Genomic DNA, 20,593 nt, shown 5'->3' with positions numbered 1-20,593 from the left:
GAAGAGGAATTGCAAAGTTGTAGGGTGTGTAGCATTCAGATTTTACTACGGTTTGCCCAGTTATTCGTCAAAAGTGGCTGTGCCAATTTACACTCCCACCCACGGGCAGGAGAACGTCTCCAAGGCTTGATGTTTCCAAGCTCTTTGGTCTTGGACGGTCTGGGGGGATGGAACAGTATCTTGCTGGCGTTTTAGTTTGCATGCTCCTAAGGACTGATGCATTTGAGCATCATGTCGTAGGTTGATGATGACTACCTCAAATGGCAGAAGTAATTGTTCTTACGAAGCACAGTGGCTGCTGTTCCCTGGCTTTCAGGGGCAGGTCTGCCCCAGGAGGCTCTTTTGCTAACAAAGCTGCATCGAAAAGCTCACCACTATTTCTTGTGCCATCAGCAAGGGGCTGAGGCTGCTGTCAAGGGGGAGGGAAAAAGCTCCAAGCCTTTTTTGGACGAGTGTGGACGTGTGGTACGTAGCAGTGAGTGGCAGCCCGTGGAGCTAAGTGGCTAGCAGCGGTCAGCCCCTGTGGAGGGCAGGGGTAGACAAAGCAGGAAAGGATTCCGTCGGCCATACCTTGGAGGATGCGCAGAGTAGCGAGTTTGCTACAGTAAAAGCAGTGGGCTTTATTGAGAACCAGGAACACAGTTGACTCCTGGGGTTAATTAAATGTCATGGAAGCTGGACAGTTTTCATCACTGGATTCCTTCTTTCTAAAAAAAAATTTTTTTTATTAGTTTATTTTTTGAGAGAGGGAGAGAGAGCAGGGAAGGGGCAGAGAGAGAGGGAGACAGAATCCCAAGCAGGCTCCACCATCAGTGCACAGAGCCTGATATGGGGCTCAAACTCACAAACCATGAGATCATGACCTGAGCCAAAATCACCAATCAGACGCTTGACAGACTGAGCCACCCAGGTGCCCCACCTCTGGATTCCTTCGGATAAATTTTAGATTTTGAAAGGCCCCAAGCAGAATCCACGAAGAGTGCTGTAACCTCTCTGCTTTGAGAAAACAGTAACAGGCAGCACACGGAGTGGAGGGGGGAGACCCGAGAACGGGGAGTGTTTCAGTTAATTCTATTTTGCTTTGTTTTCTACAAGATGCTCCTTGGGAAGCTAAAGGAATCATCTTTCTTGCAAACCGCAGTTATACTCTGGTGGGAACAGAATGAACTCATTTTGTTGCCAGAAGATTCAAGTCCAGGCTTTGCCACTTTGTGCGAGTTTCCTAACCCATAAAATCGGGCTAATATGGCCTCCTGCCTGCCTTTGAAGCCCCTTGCTGTTCATTGTAAGCAGCACCGGGCTGGAAGTCAGGACTACGCTCTAGCTCCTGTTCTGACAGAAACTCACCGGGTAACTTAGCAAGCTCCTTAAGGTCTCTCTCCCTCAGTTTCTCAGTCTGTAAGAGGGTGTGATCATGCCTGGACTCCTGGCTTCTGTGAGGATAAAGAGGACAGGAGGTGTGAGGGGTTTGGATAAACACCGCCGTGTTGTATGTAACCATCAGGTGTGCAAGAAGTATACAGCGGCAGACAACCCAAACTAGTTTTACTCTAGATGCGGATAGAATATGGTTTTATGGTTGAAACCGGCCTGTCTTCTTGGCACGCGGGCAGCAGGGTCAGAGAGCATTTTGACAAGGAGAACAAACTCTGAAGACCCAGTCAGGTGTCCTCCCAAGTCCTCCGGGCTAGCGCAGCTCCAGGAGGCTCCCTCGCGCCACCTGGTGTCCCGTCCCCGCCACTGCCCAGAAACCACGTGTAAGAAAGTGCTTACAACCTAACTACGCACTCTGGTTTAGACTTGTCCTAGCCAATGGGAAAGCGGGAGGCGGGGCAGGGGAAAGCGAGAGTCCAATCGCCCCCTGTCTTCCGAGGAGAAGGCGGGGCTTGGGATTTACCACGTTGGGTTTGTCCGCAGCGCTAATTACTTTTTCCAAAGGCTGGAGGGCTTCACTCCGGCTGGCGCCGCCGCCTCGCGAGCTCCTGCTTCGCCGCGACCTTCTGGGGGGCTGCTCCTCCCGAATACCATGTGTGACGGCGCCCTGCTGCCTCCTCTCGTCCTGCCCTTGCTGCTGCTGCTTTTTTGGGGACTGGACCCGGGCACAGGTAGCGCTCCCTCGCCCACCGCCCCTTCCTTGCTCGTGCCTCTCGCGGCCACCTTCCATCTACCCTCCCGAGGCATCCTGGCGGCCCCCGCCTGCCTGCGCGGCCGGGGTCCGGCGGTGGACCGCTGACAGCGCTCGGGGCCGAGGGGGTGCTGGCCGCGGCGGAGGACCGGGCTCCAGGCGGCTCCCGGGCGGCAGCGCAGCCGCCGGGTCTCCGGATGCCTGTGCCGCGCCGCTGGCCCCGGAGGTGCTCCGGGCGGCCGGGCTGGAGACCTTCCCCGGGTGGCGCGGGGCCCGGGCGGAGGCGCCGGCCGGCACGGAGGTGCTGGGGTGAGGGAAGGGAGGGGAGCGCCCGCCCGGGGCCGCGTTGTCCCCACGCTGGCGCAAGTGCCCAGCGCTGGACCCCGTGCGCGGCGGGCGGCCGGAGGGAGGGCGGGCGGCCGGGCGGGCGGGCCCCGCCGCGCTGACGCGTCTCCTCTCTCCCCGCAGCTGTCGGCGACGCGGCGGCCGACGTGGAGGTGGTACTGCCGCGGCGGGTGCGCCCCGACGACGTGCACCTGCCGCCGCTGCCCGGGGCCCCTGGGCCTCGAAAGCGCCGGCGCCCCCGCGCGCCCCCAGCCGCCCTGCGAGTCCGGCCCGGCGAGCGCGCCCTGCTGCTGCACCTGCCGGCCTTCGGGCGCGACCTGTACCTGCAGCTTCGCCACGACCTGCGTTTCCTGTCCCGGGGCTTCGAGGTGGAGGAGGCCGGCGCGGCGGGGCGCCGCGGACGCCCCGCCGAGCTGTGCTTCTACTCGGGCCGCGTGCTCGGCCACCCCGGTTCCCTCGTCTCGCTCAGCGCCTGCGGCGCCGGCGGCGGCCTGGTACTGACCGCGCCCCCTGCGGGTCTGCGCGTCTTTCTGTCATGGAGTCAGGGGTGGTCCCTGGGGGAGGTTGGGATGAGGTGGGGGTGCCTCGGCGGGAAGCTCAGCCTCCAGGGGTGCTCTCCTGCCATCCGAAGGGAACCTCGCTTCTTCCCGCCCTGACCTTTCGGAGGGTGTCTGAGCAAAGGGGTTGAGAAGGGAAGCGTCTAATTATCCAGTGCCTTCTTCTGGATAATTAGATCCAGTATTGATCCAGTAGCCAGGTAGTGAACCTCTGAAGTGCACAGGGACTGCGCTGTTCGGGGGTTGCATAAGAGGGTATGCAGCAGTCCGCCCAGGGGGGCACCGGTGTGGTGGAGAAGAAACCTGTCAGGCCTCTGGACTGAGAGGCGCACTTCACCCAGGTGTAGAGAGAACACGATTGATGTCCATCTGCACAGGTGTGTATGTGTGCGCCTCCTGGGGAACACTTTAGGTGTATATCACATCTATTCTTGGATGTGGGGGTAGGGTAGTGAGCACTCATTCACCTTCCTTCTGTCCTTTTGAGTGTTTACCCAGAGAAGGAAAGTTTGGAGGGGTCCCCTGCCAGATCACTACACTTCTCTTCTTAGCTGAAACGTGAGAACCAAGAGAGGGAGTGTTCATACCCTTGTTCCCTTATACCACAAGCAGCCACCCTCAGCCAGGCCTGAGGGGTGCTTACCATTGGTGATAAGACCCCCTTCCAGTCCCCAGAAGCGCCCTTGCTGTGGCAGTAGCTACCCCATCCTAGGGACCCTGCTTTGCTACATTTGAGGCACTGTGACAGTGCTCGGAGGGGCCGGGGACGTTCTTGTGCACCTCTGCCCCGCTTGTGCTCCCACTTGCTCACTGCATGCTGGTGCCCAGCCAAATGCTTCTCAGCTCCTCCATTGTGCCCCCTAGGAGTGCACATGGCTGGCAGATGGGCTGCCCCACCACAAAGCTTGGTATCGGCTCAGAGCATGAAATGCACAAGTTGTTTCTCTATCTCCTGTCATGATCGGCCTCTGGGGATGCAGCGCCTGCTATTCTTTTGCGTCTGTTCTTCCTTGGCAGAAGAGACGGCTTCCCCCACCTTTGCCTTATCTTGCTCCACCGTCTAGAATTCTCTAGCCCTTCCCCCACACAGTATGCAACAAGTCCTCGAGAATCTGCAGCAGAGCCAGAGAGCCTGGGGGTCCAAGTCTTTATGTAAGACTTCTGCTTTCTTCCCAGCCCTGTAGAGGAACTCTGGGGGTAATTTCCTAGGATTGGCTTTCACTGATTCTCCTTGAAAGACTTTTCTGAGTCCTGATCAACATGATCTGCTTTTTGCTGGCCTGGGAGAAATTGGCGTCTTTGGTTAAACAAGGAAAACGGACCGTGGAGGGAGCCTGTTAGGAGCTAATGTGGAACAGGGGGCAGAGAATGTGGGCTGTGGGTGAGGAGTCTTAAGTAGGAGTGAGAAAGTCTCAGATCACCGTAGGACTCGGGTCAAGGCTGTATCATGTTCTGGGAGGGACTGGAAGGCCCACATCATTTTTCCTGTTTTTGCCAAAGTGTTTAAAGTCTAGGTCACATCACTGTACTGTACATGGAAACATCTGAATCCCATTTGCTGTGGTTTAGTGAGTTTCTCTAGAGGTCAGAGTTTATACTTCTTGGTGTAAAGTTTCCAGCAAGGAGCTATCTGTGAAGGGGCTGAGGGTGGAAATCTGGATACCGTGGATTCCAAATCCTCACAGAGTTGAAAGCTGGGCCCTCTCACAGGTGGCATCTGAGCTGCCAGAGAGGGTTCACTTCAGTCCTCCGGTGTTCGGGAAGGCTGTCCTTCCCTTCAGCACCATGTGAGGGCGCTGTGCTTTAGATAAAGGAACCCCGCCAAGAGGCTGAGTTCAGCGTATGCCAGCCGCTGGTGCACCTCTAAGACTTGAGATTCTAAAATTCCTGCGTGAGCAGACGCCTCTGTTGTTTAGTCTGCTGTGTTCATCCTGTTCGTATGAGCTGGATGTCGGACACTTCTTCCCAAGTACACTCTACGGAGGAAGGCTGGAGGCAGGCAGGAAGGAAGAGACAGCAGCGTGGTGACTTGGAGCGGGCCCCTTGGTTGCGGGGTAGCCCTGGAGACATGTTGGGAAAAGAGAGCAGCAGGATCTCAGGCTAACCACGTTTGCATCGCACTCTAGCTTGCTTTGATTTTGGTGCTCACGTGCACTTGAGGCAGTTCAGGTGGGTGGCAATGTTGTGTTAGTCGCTGTCGACCCTGGTGGAAGCACTGAGAAGTGGGGATTGTGGTGTGTGTGGTGTGCTCGTCAGGACAGGATGCAACAAGGTGTGGGAGAGGAGCTATTGCAAGTAGGAGATTTAAAAAAAAATTTTTTTTAATGTTTATTATTTTGAGAGAGAGAGAGCTCGAACAAGGGAGGAGCAGAGAGAGACAGAGACAGAGAATCCGAAGCAGGCTCCAGGCTCTGAGCTGTCAGCACAGAGACTCACACGGGGCTCGAACTCACAAACCACGAGATAATCAACTCAGCCACCCAGGCACCCCTCAAGTAGGAGATTTTTGATGTCCACAGATGGGAGCATTCCATAGCTTCTTTGTATCTAAAGATCATGTAGAGCCCCAGGGCTGGCAAACGTTTTCTGTAACAGACCAAATCGTCAATATTTTAGGCCTTGTGGGCCATATGGTCTCTGTCACGGTTAAGTCCACAGTGTCCTTTTAGTGCAAACGCAGCCATAGACGGTAAATAAACAGATGGATGTGGCTGTATTCAATAAAACTTTATTCCGACATTGAGTAGTAATTAAGTCCTGACGCATTAAACATCTCCCAAATGGCTTAGTGTGGAGTGTTTGGTGCACAGGCGGGGAATGTTCTGTTCCCCTCTGCGTGGCATCTGTGCTGTCTTCCGAGATGTTTGTTATCGGTTTAAGGGAAGGAGATGCATGATTAAAATAGATAATTGCTTGTTTATGGGGCATGAAGCGCAAAGTTCGTGCTCCATTTTGCCCCTCCTTCTTTGGACTGTGGGCAGAGGCGTGGGCCCTGTGATGTTCTCCCTGTCTCTGTCTTATCTTGAGAAGCCATGCAGGCTGCGCTTCTTGGCTCTTCAAAGACCATAGGTACAAGTATTAATTGTTTTTTGTTTATGCTTCTTCATTTTATTTACATTTCAGGGAGTCCTTAGACATCACGTAAGTTTTTGGAAGGGTTTCTATAACCGTATGATTTCAAAGCAGTGAACTTTGGGCATGTGAGGAAGGTATTTCTACCCCCAGAGAGTTTATGTAAGTTTGGATCAGCTGCCTCCTGGGAATCAGACCAGCTCATAGAAGGCCAGCGGAATTGGAATCAGGTTAAACTTCACCCGAGCAGGCCGCCGAGATGGAACTTTAAGGGATAGAATGAGTGTCAGTCTTTGGAAAGGCTGTGTTCCTTGTCTGAGATGAGTGAATAAAGGGGAGGACACATGAGGACAGAGAGCAGGGGAGGCGCCTGCCAGCGGGTTTGGGCTGCTGAGTGGTGGCCTTTCTTCCTTAACGGATGTAAGCTCAGGGGAGTCCAGCCACCTGAATCTGTCCATCGCTTCTGGGCTGAGGCCGTGACCCTTCTGCCGCGTGCTGTGAGAGAAATATTGAGATCAGACAGGACATCCAGGAGCTCTGGGCTGTGGGACTTTAAGAAGCCATGCCCATTTTCCAGGCCACCCCAGAGGGACAGAGAGGTCAGGGATGTTCCTGCTTTCTTTGGAGTCACAGCCATACTCCACAGAACCCTTGCTTGGAGTCTTTCATCCCGGTTGGTCACTGGGGTTGACCTGATGGCCCAGCTCAACCTGGCTCTGGCTGGTCCGCTTGATCGCAGCGCAGGGGGCTGTTTTGGTAGCACATCATTTATGATCTCCGTGAGAGCGTTGCAAGAATGTTCTTCTCTGTTCCATGAGCTAGACAGATAAGAACAGAGTGGGGCTGTGGTCAGCCAGTCAGTGAGCAGGTGGCTCGGAAGAGTTGGGGACTCCATTCTCAAGAAAGCAGCCTGCGTTTGCGTGACTCCTCTGATGAAGGGGCAGGTGTGGGAGGTGGCTGCCTCTCCCTTTAGAGTTCTCAGACTCTATTTGGATTGATTATAAAATTGCCCAGCTTTTTGATACAGCACCACTTGATTGCATACAGCCGAATAGGAATCCGCCGTGGCAAAAGTTGTATGGAGACCATTCGGAAGGGAGCAAATAGGACAGAATACAGTGTCCGACATCATCCTATTGGTACAGGTGTGGGGAGAGCACAGCGTCCTAAGTGATTCATCAGCTAAGATTACTGAAGAACTTATCACATACAGCATAAATGTATCTGGAAAATGCATACACATTTTTAAAGTGTTGTAAAAAGACAACAGTTGAGTGGCTGTTAGGGAAGGTAAGGAAAATAAGGGAAAAGATTGTGCAAAATTTGGGAGGCATGAAGGATTTGAAGGGAAGACGTTGAATCGGAGGATTCTGGGGCATTCCACCTCTTCCTCTGAAGAATGGTCATGTGACCTCATGGTGACTTTCTATGCCCACTGCTCACGGGGATCACTTAGGCCGCGTAACCCTCCCCAGTGTCCTACTGACGGCACGTAACTAGATTTCCCCATATGAACTTTTGTTTAGTTGGCAACATCTTAAGAGAAAGAAGTGCAAGATGAGATGATAAACCAAAGAGGTCTTAGACTGATTGCATTCTTGGGGCTTATTTCCTGAGCTTTGAAATGCTACAGCTGCCTGGCTTGGGACGTGTGCAGCGGGGGATGTTTTTGCAGTCAGTACGTCGGAGGGAACCATGCAGAGTCACTGGCTATCCTTTCCCCTGGCACGCCTCTGCACACAGATGCACGGTCACGTTCTTGTTCTTTAGGAAATGAGGCTGCACGGCCGTTTGGGGCTGTGATCCTAAGTGAGCCACCTCCTCTGAACGTTCCCGTCTGCAGCCAAGATGACGGGTAAATAACATCAGCCTTGTGTGGCTGTTGATAGAATGAAGTAAGATCGAGTCTGTGAAATCATTTAGGGAGAGGGCCTGGCACATTAAGGCATTAAAAACAGGTTTCTTCTGTTGCCCTACGGGGCCCAGACTTTTCCAGTTATAAATCAACCAGTCAGTCAACACTGTTGCCTAAATGAACAGATCATTATCACACACCTGCCCTGTGTAGGACACTTTGCGGGGGCTCAGAGAGGAATACAAGGTGGGCCCTGTCTCAGAAGGCAGTCCAGGTACGCCCAGGAAGGAAGGTGTACTGGAGCCTGCATGGTGGCAGAAGGGTGGGGTGGGGTCTTCAGGGAGAAGCGGGATTGGAGCAAAGGGGGTGGGCTCAGGTTCTAAGAGGGTGGAGAGACCCCAAAGCCTCCAAAGCCAGGTTCTTCGCCAGATCAGGGGCCCATGAGGCAGCTGCGGAATGGGGGTGGGAGTGGTAATTTAAGGCGATGGTAAGAGATGAGCTGAACAGACAGGTGTGTGGCTTAGACCAGGCGGGGGCCCTGGGTACCAACCTAAGGCATTTGGAATTTATCCTAGAGCAGTGGTTCTCAGCTTTGAGCTGGAATCCACCTTCCCTGGAGGATTTGTTACCCTGGTGGCTGGGCCCCACCGCCAGCACTCCTGATCCAGCCTGTCTGGGTGGGCCCGAGAGCTTGAATTTCTAACATATTCCCAAGTGCCGTTGTTGGTTTGGGACCACATTTTGAGGATCACCGGCCTAGAAGCAATGGGGAGCCTTTCTGGCTATTGACTGGGGTCCCTGGTGATAGCGTGGCGGGGGGGGGGCACTGGAGTTGGAGAGCATTCAGAGGCCCGAGGAGACAAGCTTAAGCCTTGAGTGGTGGAGATGGGAAGGAAGATGATGCAGGAGAGATTCTGAAGAAGAGCTGAGTCTTTGTGACCGACTCTAGGGATCAGAAAGAGGGAGAGCCTGGCAGTGACTGGCCCATGTTAAGGCGGGGGAAGCTGGCTTCAGAAGGAAGACCAAGAATCAGTTTAGGCACCTGGTGTTTGCAGAGGCAGCGGCTGGACTTTGAAAGGGGGCTCTGGTTGGCATTCCAGGAGAGAGGCAGTGGGACTCGATGGGGGGCGGTTGGGGAGCCCCTCTTCCGCAGGAGCTCCTCTGAGCCCCCCCCCCCCCAGAAAGTTGGAGGCAGGTACAGGCAGCCCTGAGGTCACAGGATTCTTTTTCCTTCTTGGAAGCAGACTTGCTCACGCAAGAGGCAAACTAACAACCCCATTTGCTTCATACTCTCAAACCACCCACACTAGCCCATCGATGGGGGGGCGGCAACCTAAGACCCACACCAGCTAACCAAGGAGCCACAGCCTCCTGATGAAAGAGCTCAGAGGGCTCCCCAGGTACCAAAGTTCCAGTGGGGTCTTTATGGGACAGCAAGGTCTGCAGTCACGGGGCGTCCTCCCCTCAGACAGGTGTGTGCTTTGGTTCTAGAGCATCCATAGGACACACTTTTTGTTTTTGGGTTTTTTTTGCATGATCTTAATTTTCTACGTGATGCTGAGAAGTTGTGCTGATGTTAGCAGATGATGAAAACCCGTGTGTCCTTCGTGCATTTTCCACGCTGCAAGGAGAGGCAGTTCTGCTTCGGAGGGTGGGGTGGAGTTCATGACACCTGATTTATAACACTCTCCTAACACAGTGCAGAAACCCTTCAAAGAAAGCACCAGAACAAAGAGAATTGAGAAGGAGCCACTCTGAACTGTTATAATATCAGGTTATACCTGATGGCATTTTATTTGACACACATTTCTTTGGTGGGATACCACATCTTAGAAAACTTTAGATTTCTCTTTTAAGAACACCATTTCATGGAGGGTCATTGTATCCTTTAAAACCACGCAGCCTCAGGGCTTCCAGTCCTATCTGCTACAGGCATTCCTTTACTGTGGTGCCTCTTCAGATGAAGTCTGCAGGCCTCTTTCATCAGGCTCATAACTGCTGTTTCCTTGGCCTTGGAGGAATATCCCTGTGTCTCACCTCTCAGCACAGATGGCGACCAGAGGGTTAATGCAAATCTAAGCAGCTCTGCCCAGTTTCTGGGGCCACAGGGCAGCAGTGGGCTAGAAGCCAGGGGGCAGAGCCCCACGGTCAGAGGAAGGTCCAGGTTCATGCAGGCAGTTTAAATCCGGGCTGCCTCCAGACAACTAAATCAAGTGCATCGCTGGCACCCATTTAAAAGCTAGCACAATGTGGGGTGGGGGAGGGGCACCTGGGTGGCTCAGTAGGTTAGGCATCTGACTTCAACTCAGGTTATGATCTCACGGTTTGTGGGTTCGAGCCCTGTATTGGGCTCTGTGCTGACAGCTCAGATTCTGGGTCTCCTTCTCTCTGCCCCTCCCCCTGCTCACATTCTGTCTCTCTCTCAAAAATAAAATAAAAACATAAAAAAAAAAGCTAGCCCAATGGTTTTCAGCCCTGGCTATACTTTGAAATCTCCTGGCGAGCTCTGAATACCAGTGATAGAACTCCACCCCCCGGGGATTCGGATTCAGTTGGCCTGGAGTGGGTGCTGGGCATCAGGAGTTTCTAAAGTTTGCCAAACAACTCCAATGTGTAGCTGGGGATGAGAATCACTGAGTTAAGGAGACTACAGAAAGTTCATGCCGGTCCAGCCCATTTGATTCTGTTCCACTCCACTCACATTTTCTTGAGGAACTGTTAGGTGGCAGACACTGGAAAAATAAAGGAGGAATAACTGTGATCCTGTCTCAGAGGAACAAACGATTAGGTTGTGACAAATGCCCCATAACACAGTGGGCAGTGGGCTGCAACACAGAGTGCCAGGGAGGAGGGAGGGCTTTGGAGGAAGAAAGGAGGAAGTGGGAAGGTCAGGAGAAGATAAAGAGGGCTGACCAGTATTTGCCCTGGGCCTAGATTGTGTGTGAGTAGGGGCATAAGCGGCACTTTTCAGCAGAACGTTTTATCATTGGTAATGTGATGGCAGGATGAGCATTAAGAGACATTTCAGGGAGCCTAGTGACAGACTGTGAGACTGGGGGAGGGGCAGGGCAATGTCCTTGCTTGTGCCTGGCTCCTTCCCTCCTGGGTGCTGGTCCAGGCCACATCTCTGCTTACAAGTCAGGTCCCAGGCGGGTAAGTAGCCGCCAGGGAGGATGCAGTCCATCAGGCCACATAATCATCTTACCAGCGTTCCCATTTCCTCCCTTGAAGGGGTAGGAACCAGCACGTGGGCCCCTCCAAACAAGACCTGCTGAGGCAGAGCTGCAAGGGGCTAGATTATGCTTGTGTGTATGTACCTGCAGGCTTCCTCACCAATGGGCCATGCTGTATTCCTGTATTGCATTAGAACTACCTGCTAGCTGCCTTTTTTTTTTTTTTTTTTTTTTTTGAGAGAGAGAGAGAGAGAGAAAGAGAATCCTAAGCAGGCTCCGTGCTGTCAGTGCAGAGCCCATTGTGGGCCTCAAACTCATAGACTGTGAGATCATGACCTGAGCTGAAATCAAGAGTCCGATGCTTAACTGAGCCACCTGGGCGCCCCTGCTAACTGGCCTTTTACACTAGCTTGTGAATGCAAACACTAGACTGGTCTGGAAACTGACCCTGAAAGTGCTAGTCTCAAGGGGGCCTGTGGCCTCCCAAAGCCAGAGCATTTCAGGAAGAGTCCAGGTTGAGCGCATCCTCCAGAGAGCACAGGGCTCCTTCCATGTGGGGCTCATCCCACGTGCTGGGCCATCCCTGCCAACTTTATTTCGACACATGGAAGTGTTCGCCACGGTCACGGAGGTGTGTGTTCTGCGCTGAGGCTTTCTTTAGTTGTAGCTGCAGTGGAGCCCTGCATACCCCCCCAGCCACCTTCTGCATCCGCTTCAGTCTCCCCGAAGTATCTTCGTGAACAAATTCAAGTTTTAACTTCAAAGGAGAGGGAAGAAGGCCGTGCTTCCCTGCAGGCCACACAGTGCCACTTTAAGACAGTTTTATTTGGGCAGTAAAATCTCGGAGTTGTTCTTGGCAGAAGTTCTAATGAAATGGAAACCTTGAGATCTGTGTAGAGCTGTAAGTACGGTCTCCCCCTGTGTTTTGGGGGCTCAAAGTTGTAGGCGATCTTACTCGCTGATCTGATGTACTTGCAGAGAGGCTTGGTATCCAGGCATCCTTTCCAAACGTAAAGGAGTTCTACCATTTGGCTTGAGGGAGCTCTGTCCTTGAGACCAGAGGACTGGCTGGGAGGGAGAGCAATGCTTCTTAAAGCCTGGTCCCTGGCCTGGTGGGGTGAGTATCACGTGGGGACTACTTAGAAATGCACATTCTCAGGGCCTACCAAGACGTCCAGGTGATTTTCATGTGCAGCTGGAGTTTGAGAGCCCCTGGTTCAGTATGACTTGGCCTTTGGAGAATAGTGTAGGAGAGAGAGAAGAGATGATGCTCATTTCAGCCTAAGACTGATCTGCTTGATCTACTGAATCTGGTTAGCCAAGATGGTCTTGGGCATCCACTCAGAGGAGGCACCGGGCACTGTACAGACCAGTGTGCAAACACGGGTCCTTCTCCAGCCCTGACCCAGTCGGGTTCCTTGTGGGGGGTTTACCTTGCTTTATTGACACCTCAGAAGGGAAGATGATAGCTAGTATCCCAGGGAAGGAGCACAAACTGGTTTCGTGCCATCAGCGTTGGTTCCAAAGGATAGGAAAGTTCTCTGTACTATGTATATTTATTTTAGAATTAGTATTCACTCTGTTAAAGCAGCAAACTAAAAATCCTAGGTCTTAAATTTTCCTTTCAGTTTACAAATCACGTCCTATTTAGGGGCGCCTAGGTGGCTCAGTTGGTTAAATGTCCAACTCCTGATTTCGGGTCAGATTGTGATCTCATGGTTGGTGAGATTGAGCCCAGCGTTCGGCTCTGCACTGACAGCGTGGAGCCTGCTTGGGATATTCTCTCTCTCCCTCTCTCCCCGCCTCTCCCTCTCTCCCCGCCTCTCCCTCTCTCCCCGCCTCTCCCTCTCTCCCCCCCTCTCCCTCTCTCCCCCCCTCTCCCTCTCTCCCCCCCTCTCCCTCTCTCCCCCCCTCCCTCTCTCCCCCCCTCCCTCTCTCCCCCCCCCTCCCCCCCCTCTCCCCCCTCCCTCCCCCCCTCCCTCTCTCCCCCCCTCTTCCCCCATCTTTCTTTCTCTCCCCCGCCCCTCCCCTGGAGCCCATGTTCTCTCTCTTTCTCTCTCTCTCTCTCAAAATAAACATTAAAAAAACCAAAAACAAATCACATCCTATTTATAATCTAGCAAGTTTTCCAACGATTTTTGTTGAAGTATAATTAAGATACAGTTATTAGTTTCAGGTGTACAATATTCAATAATTCTGTACATTTCTCTGTGCTCATCTACATAAGTGTACTCTTAACCCCTTTTATCTAGGAAGGTTTTTGCAATCCTTTTCAAGGAAGCTTTAGATAAGATTTGCCCCCCCCCCTTGTAAATTTGGCAATTAACAACTTTTAAACCTTTAAACCTGCATTGAGAAATTTAACATATTCAGTTTCCTTGTCAAGTTTTTTCATTGGCTGAGGAGCCCTTTGTAAATACTCAAGTGTCCAAACCTAATAAGCTAGTCCTATAAACATGGGAAGTCTCAAGTTGTCTTACATATTCTAATATTGCTTATAGACATAATAAGACTTTAAAATCAAATCTAACTCGACTTTAAACTAGAATCACAAATCTAATTCATTGGACACTGTCAAGTTCTCTTAAGGACTGCAAGTTCATTTATTTATTTGTTTGTTTGTTTAGTTAGTTAGTTTTGAGAGTGAGAGAGACAGAGCCCAAGCAGGGAAGGGGCAAAGGGAGAAGGAGACGCAGAATTTGAAGCAGGCTCCAGGGCTCTGAGCTGTCAGCACAGAGCCTGATGCAGGGCTCAAAGTCACAAACCTCAAGATCATGACCTGAGCCAAAGTCAGATGCTTAACCAGCTGAGCCACCCAGGTGTCCCAAACACCGCAAGTTCTGAACAAAATGTACGAAACCCCTATCACAAAGCTATTCCTACCGCAGGACTGACTCCCTTTTTCCTTCCTTTCTTTCTTTCTTTCTTTCTTTCTTTCTTTCTTTCCTTTCCTTTCCTTTCCTTTCCTTTCCTTTCCTTTCCTTTCCTTTCCTTTCCTTCTTTCATGTTTGTTTATTTGAGAGGGCACACAAGTGGAGTAAGGGGCAGAGAGAGGGACAGAGAGAATCCCAAGCAGACTCAGCACTGTCAGTGCAGAGCCCGATGTGGGGCTTGAACTCACGAACCGGGAGATCATGCCCTGAGCCGAAATCAAGAGTCGGATGCTTCACCAACTGAGCCACCCAGGCACCCCAGCCATCCTCTTTAATTCTAAATATCCCCGGGAATAAGCTGCAGTTTTTCCCATTAAGGATGTAACCGTCATTCATTCCCAACAGTTTTGGTATTGCTTCCTCAAGTGGGCTTTTGGAGGATGATTTAAGGAATTTTTAAAAGGAAGTTTCTTTTTATTAATAATAAAGTAATACATTTCTTTTGAAAGTGAATCTGGAAAGTGGGTGCTGTGGTATATATCTCTGCACCCCTGCACCGCCCCTCCCCAAACACAGCCACTGGGTGGGATGTTTCAAGTCACACAAAAGCTCGTTCTTGGGCTCGGCAAATCGGAGCAACCTGCAGAGCCAAAGCCCAGACGTGGGGACCAGGCCATAGCCAGGTGGCTTTGCTGCCCTCGGGTTGTTGGCGTCGTGGGTGTGTGTGAACGAGGCTGACTCATGTCCTGTTTCCCTCTTTCTGGGCAGGTTGGCCTCATCCAGCTTGGGCAGGAGCAGGTGCTAATCCAGCCACTCAACAGCTCTCGGGGCCCACTCAGCGGACGAGAGCACCTGGTCAGGCGCAAATGGTCCTTGACACCCAGCCCCTCCACCGAGGCCCCGATACCTGGGCAGCTCTGCAAGGTTCTAACAGGTGAGTCTGGGAAACCTCGAGACTGACAGCACACACCATTCGGCACCGTTGCATGTCCCCAAATGCACTGAAATCATGTGAGCAAGAACTCACCTTTCCCGGTACTTTGAAGCTGTTTTGTTTGTTGCCCCTAAGGCCACTTCCTTTTCCTGTTTATGTGGATTGGTGTTAGCATTTCATGCATGATTCTAATAAGTAGCTTGGGGATGAGAACCCAGGGTTCTTGCTTTCTGTGCTTCTGTTTGAGCCACCTGTGGCTTATCAGGTGTTTAAGAATATGTCACAGTCACTGTGAAATTGACCCTGCTGTGTCACTGGCCGTCTTCCTGTGACTGTCCCCTGATGAAGACGGATAAACTGCTTCTCACAGGTGGCACTTCCTCCTTGGAGGGCATGGGACCCCATGGCTGACGTTTGGGAGTTGTGCTTTTGGCATTTAAAGACTTACCTGGATAAAGAAATATAGTGTCTTGGTTTGATATTCCAATGACCTTGGAAATATTTATTTGTTTTTGAGAGAGACAGAGTGTGAGCAGGGGAGGGGCAGAGGGAGAGGGAGACACAGAATCCGAAGCAGGCTCCAGGCTCTGAGCTGTCAGCAAAGAGCCTGATGCAGGGCTCGAACTCACAAATGTGAGACCTCAGCCGAAGTCGGATGCTTAACCGACTGAGCCACCCAGGCGCCCCTAAAAAATACTCTTTAATAGGAAGCAGGGGTTTGGGTAAGTTGGTTGGTTGTATGTTTCGGCTTGATGTTGGTGTGTTATTTTAAGCCACTTGACAGTCTCGGTGGAGCATTTTTAAAAAAATCTGCTTTCAAAGTAAATGACTGTTGGTCATTCCACATCTGAGTGCGCTTTCTGCTGCTAATGTGAATATATTGTTTTAGAGGCAGGGGGAATAGCAAAGGCAGTAGGACTCAGCACTGGCTGTCCATGGGCATCACCTGGGGAGCTTTAACAGTCACTCAAGCCTGGGTCCTGCCCCCCCGGAGAGCTGCTTTAATTGGTCTCGGGCACAGCCTGGGCATCTGGTGATTTAAAACCTCCCCAGGCAGTTCTAATGTTCAGCTGGTGCTGAGAATCACTGTGCTAAGGAGTATTAGACGAGAGTAATAGCACCAGTGGGCCATCAGAAGTGGGTTTTTTGCAGGTGAGAACCACCAGGCAGGGCCCCACAATGAAGTCCAAGGGCAAATACGTTTTATTCTCACTTTTGCCTCTATTCAAGTGGCTGATCTCATGGAATATTTGTCTCATTCCCCCCATTGACATCCTCTTTAGGGGCATGCGTGATACCAAGGATTGCTGACCAAATGATACATTGTGCTCAGGTTTGCATTTTTGTCTCTGAGGCTGGCTACAAGGCGACCTTTTGATGGAGTGTTTAGCCTGTAATGAAGGAAAGGAACAAAAACAGGGTGGGGAGGATGTGATATAGATGAAGTTAAACTAAGAGCAGCCTTGTGAGAAATTTCTGAATTTGCTTAAAAAAATCCTCTCCCCTTCCCTGCCCCCACATCTCCCATCAGTGTGCTCTGCCATGCCAGGCTCTGGCCTGGGTAGGTACACGGACACGGGAGAAAGGTGTGTATTTATTTCCCTTCTGGTCCTTCTTGCTTTGTGTGAAATACGCTGTAAATTTTGTTGCTGTATTGAGACAGACAGTGGGCCTTCTAATAAGTTTAGCTAATTAACAGTCAATTAGGCCCTATCTAGTGTGAATTAACTTTATGGGAGTTCAGAAATTTAATTTAGACATTGAGAAAATCAATTTACTGGGAAACCAGCAAGGTAACATTTTTGTTTTCCTGGACGTATGAATCAGATTAATCATCCAAGATTTCTGACGGGAACATATTCTCTAGGGATGAACATGGCTGTCAGATGTGGCATTGTGCCTTGTCTTGGATCTTGTGTTGCCCTGACTTTGGACCCAGACTGGGAGTAACCAGCTGGCTCTTGCAGGTGAGGAGTGTAGTGATTTTTCCTCCTCCGTGAAACGCTCAATTTACCTGAGAGTTGAACTGTGGTAAGCCACCCTGTTCTCTCCAGGGATGGACTAGATGGACTAGCACAATGGAGGCTCCTGGGAGGACCCACTGCCTTCTTGTAGGTACTACTGAGGTTACATTTCTTTCTGGCAGTCTTTGGGGCTCCCAGGGAGAGGACAGTCTTATCCTATCACCTTTATTGCTCCTTATTTTTAGGACCTTATAAACTGATCCATAAAGCATCACTCCAGGTTGGAACTTGGCGTGAAAAATATGGAGTCTGTGGGCTTTTCTTTTCTTTCTTTTTTTTCATTTTTTTCTTTTTTGTCACAGCACAAGTTTTTGAAGGTTTTGGGGGCTATTCCCAACAACTAAGTTGGCAGTTTGGATATTTTTAAATGTGTCTCAATTTCGACTTCAAAACTTTTTGTCTGTCTTCTATGCTTATTTTAATTTCTCCATTGGATTCTGTTTAGAATCTCCCCACTTAGCATTTTCATGGACTTTAGTAACAGTTTCAATCTCTGTCTTCTCCTCCATCACGGTAGATGTAACATGTCGATGGTTGAGGTAGATGGCAGAATGTTAAAACTCCTTTGCCACAAGGCACTGTCAGAATAGGAATCCTATAGTGTTTCGGTGGGCTCTTTATAACCCAGATATGCCATCTGACAATGGTACCTGCAAAGACATTGATATCTCTTTTTTTTTTTTTTTTAATGTTTATTTATTTTGAGGAGAGAGAGAGAGAGCAGGGGAGGGAAGGGGGGAGAGAGAGAGAGAGAGAGAAAGAGAATTCCAAGCAGACTCTGTGCTGTCAGCACAGAGCCTGATGTGGGGCTAGAACTGTGAGATCATGACCTGATCTGAAATCAAGAGTCGGATGCTTAACCGACTGAGCCACCCAGGCGCTCTAGATGTCTGCTTTATAGTTCAAGTTCTGTTATGACTGTTTTAAAAGATCATTACAGTTATTTTGTAGTATTTGGTTCATTTATATAGCATTATAAAGTTAACTTTAGTGAGTATTTAGAGGATGCCACAAGTCTTTAGAAATTGTGTATTGCTAATTTGTGCCATAATTTGCATAACAACTGTGTTTATAATCTGCAATAAATAATTGGTTGGGGCTTGTGCTTTGCATCCATTAAGATTCATTTGGTTGGAAATGACAGAAACTAAACTGGCTTAACCACCAACACCACCACTGCCCTGGGCTCTTGGAACTGAGGAGCAGAGCAGGAGGTTGGACCTCAGGTAGGCTATGCAGGTGGGGCTCCTCAGAAGTTGCTTCTCTCTCTGACAGCCTGTCCTGAGCCAGCTTCTCTTGTAGTGACAGAGAGGCAGCAGGGCTCAGGAGGTAAACTCTACTGTTGAGTCTGGAGATGAAGTGGGTTGATTTGGATTGCAACTTGGACGACTTCCAGCTCGTCACTGGTTCACATGTCTGGAGGCAGGACCAAAAGAGCTTCGGTCCCAGCCCCCACATCACCACGGAGGTATCATTCTGCTTTCTGTCCTCATCCCGGCTTCTCACGGGCCGCCATATCGGTAAAAATCTGGTGGACCAGAGGTCAGACCTCTACTCCAGGTCTGACCCGTCATTTCAGCTCACATGGTTGGTCAGAATTTGGCTGTTTTTTTCCCCCCACACTTCCGCAAGATCCTCTGTCTGATGCTTCTTAGCTCCTTATCTCATCTGTGGTCCAGGGATAAAAGTGGCTCATGGTCTTTACTTAGGAAGAGTTCCATTCCTCTGAAATTTGGTTCTACTCTAAATGTCATCAAGACCTCAGCTGCCCAAGTGGATAAAAATGAGGGGCACCTGGGTGGCTCAGTCCGTTAAGCATCCGACTCTTGATATCAGCTCAGGTCATGATCTCATGGCTAGTGAGATCTCGAGAACTGTGAGATCGAGTCCTGCGTTGGTGTCTGTGCTGATAGTGCAGAGACTGCTTGCGATTCCACCCCCACCCCTCTCTCACTCTCACTTTGCCCCTCCCCACTCACGCTCCTTCTCAAAGCAAATAAATAAACTTAAAATGACTTCATAGCTTATACAGTATTTTGTTGTTTCATGTTCTTCTACGTCTTAACTGGAAGAAGAACCCAACATAAATGGAATTAAAATGCTACTACTTTGAGTTTCTCCATCTTAATATTTTAAGTGTTTATTTACATATAAAAACATTAACTCCAAAAGCAGACACTGATCGTTTAAGAATTATTCCAAAGGAAAGAAAGGAGAACATGCTAGAAGCCTGACTCTGTCTTTCTTGGATGTGACCCCAGGAGAGTCCCTTGATATCTCTGTGCCTCTGTTGTAACTTGTTAGGGCTGCCAGAACAAAGTGCCACAGCCTGGGTGACTTATACAATAGGCATTTATTTCCTTACAATTCTGGAGGCTAGAAGTCCAAGGTCAAGGTGTTCGTAGAGTTGGTTTCTTCAGAGGCCTCTTTCCTTGGCTTGTAGATGGCCACCTTCTTCCTGTGTCCTGACATGGTCTTCCCTCTGTGCGTGTCTGTGTCCTAATCTTCTGTTCTTATAAGGGCACTGATTATATTGGATTAGAGCCTATTGATGACATCATCTGCACTTAGTTACCTTTTTAAGACCTTCTCTTCAAACACTGTACTCTAAGTTGCTGAGAGTTCTAGTACACAATTCAGTCCGTAACCACCTCTGTGTTGTCCTCTGTAACATTGACATGATGATACCAGTGTTGTCTGCTTCTCAGGGTTATTGCTGAAGGGGAACACGCAGATGAGGAGTGATGTTAGACTTCCAGCTGCGCTGGTGGGGGGGCATATTCTTGAGAACACTCACAAATGCCTAGAGGGTAGAAAACAAATTTAGAAGAAATTAGAAACAGGCTGTGTGAAGAGACCCTTTCTATAAGAATAGATGTCATAGTTGGCTGGTCATCTGTTCACGTATTTTTCTTGATAAACAAATACTGAAGGAGCTGCAGAGCCTCAGACAAGGTAGAAAGGATTGAGCCACTCTGACCTTCAGTCCCATCAGCTAAGTAATGCCATCCACCTCTTAGTGGTTTTGTGAGTGTTACAGGAGATAATGCACTTGTCACTTAGCCACTAACAAATTTCCACTACTGTTGCAGCCACCGTGCTTGTAATTATTATTACTTGTACCCCCAGTCTTTATTGTCAGGGGACCACTTAATGCCCTTGGTTCTGTATAAAGTGGGAGATAAAGAGAAACCCTATAGGGCACTAAGCTAAGAGCCAAAAGCTTCCCTTGTTCTTCTTGAATCTGTCATTCTTGCCTCTTGAACAAATCCACAATGAAATCAAAGAATCTCAGTGTTTCTAGACCAGAAGTGACTCTTTGAGGTCATCTGCTTACATTTTTCCTCTTGTTTTTCATTTATTTAGCTATTAGGTATTTGTTGACCCTCTAGACACTGGGTACACTGTGGTAAGCCTGGCACAGCATGGTCCCTGCCTCCGGGGAGCTTATGTTTTGGTGGAGGAGATAGGGCAGAAGGAAACAAATGTAGTGGCTTTAAATTATTTTTAGATCTGAAGTACTTATGACAGGCAAAACACACACACACAAAACCAGAAGTCCATGAACCCAGTATTCAGACTTAACCAATGTTAAGATCTGCCCTATCTGCTTCAGAACTTTTTTCTTTTTTGAG

General features: G+C 50.1%; 1 protein-coding gene across 1 annotated transcript in view; it reads left to right on the top strand.

The window, feature by feature from the left end:
* Positions 1-2,026: 2,026 nt before the first annotated feature.
* The window catches only part of ADAMTS17 (ADAM metallopeptidase with thrombospondin type 1 motif 17), a 343,084-nt gene continuing 324,517 nt past the window's right edge, over positions 2,027-20,593 (top strand). Inside the window, exons 1-4 of the mRNA XM_042989202.1 lie at positions 2,027-2,105; positions 2,237-2,434; positions 2,594-2,964; positions 14,769-14,934. Of these exons, the coding sequence (XP_042845136.1) occupies positions 2,027-2,105; positions 2,237-2,434; positions 2,594-2,964; positions 14,769-14,934 (814 nt within the window). The remainder of the gene's footprint in view (positions 2,106-2,236; positions 2,435-2,593; positions 2,965-14,768; positions 14,935-20,593) is intronic.

Source organism: Panthera tigris, chromosome B3 (genome assembly GCF_018350195.1).
Source record: "Panthera tigris isolate Pti1 chromosome B3, P.tigris_Pti1_mat1.1, whole genome shotgun sequence".
Classification (NCBI taxonomy): domain Eukaryota; kingdom Metazoa; phylum Chordata; class Mammalia; order Carnivora; family Felidae; genus Panthera; species Panthera tigris.
The sequence above is the reverse complement of the archived record's forward strand: the minus strand, read 5'-3'. Positions and strand labels throughout refer to the sequence as shown.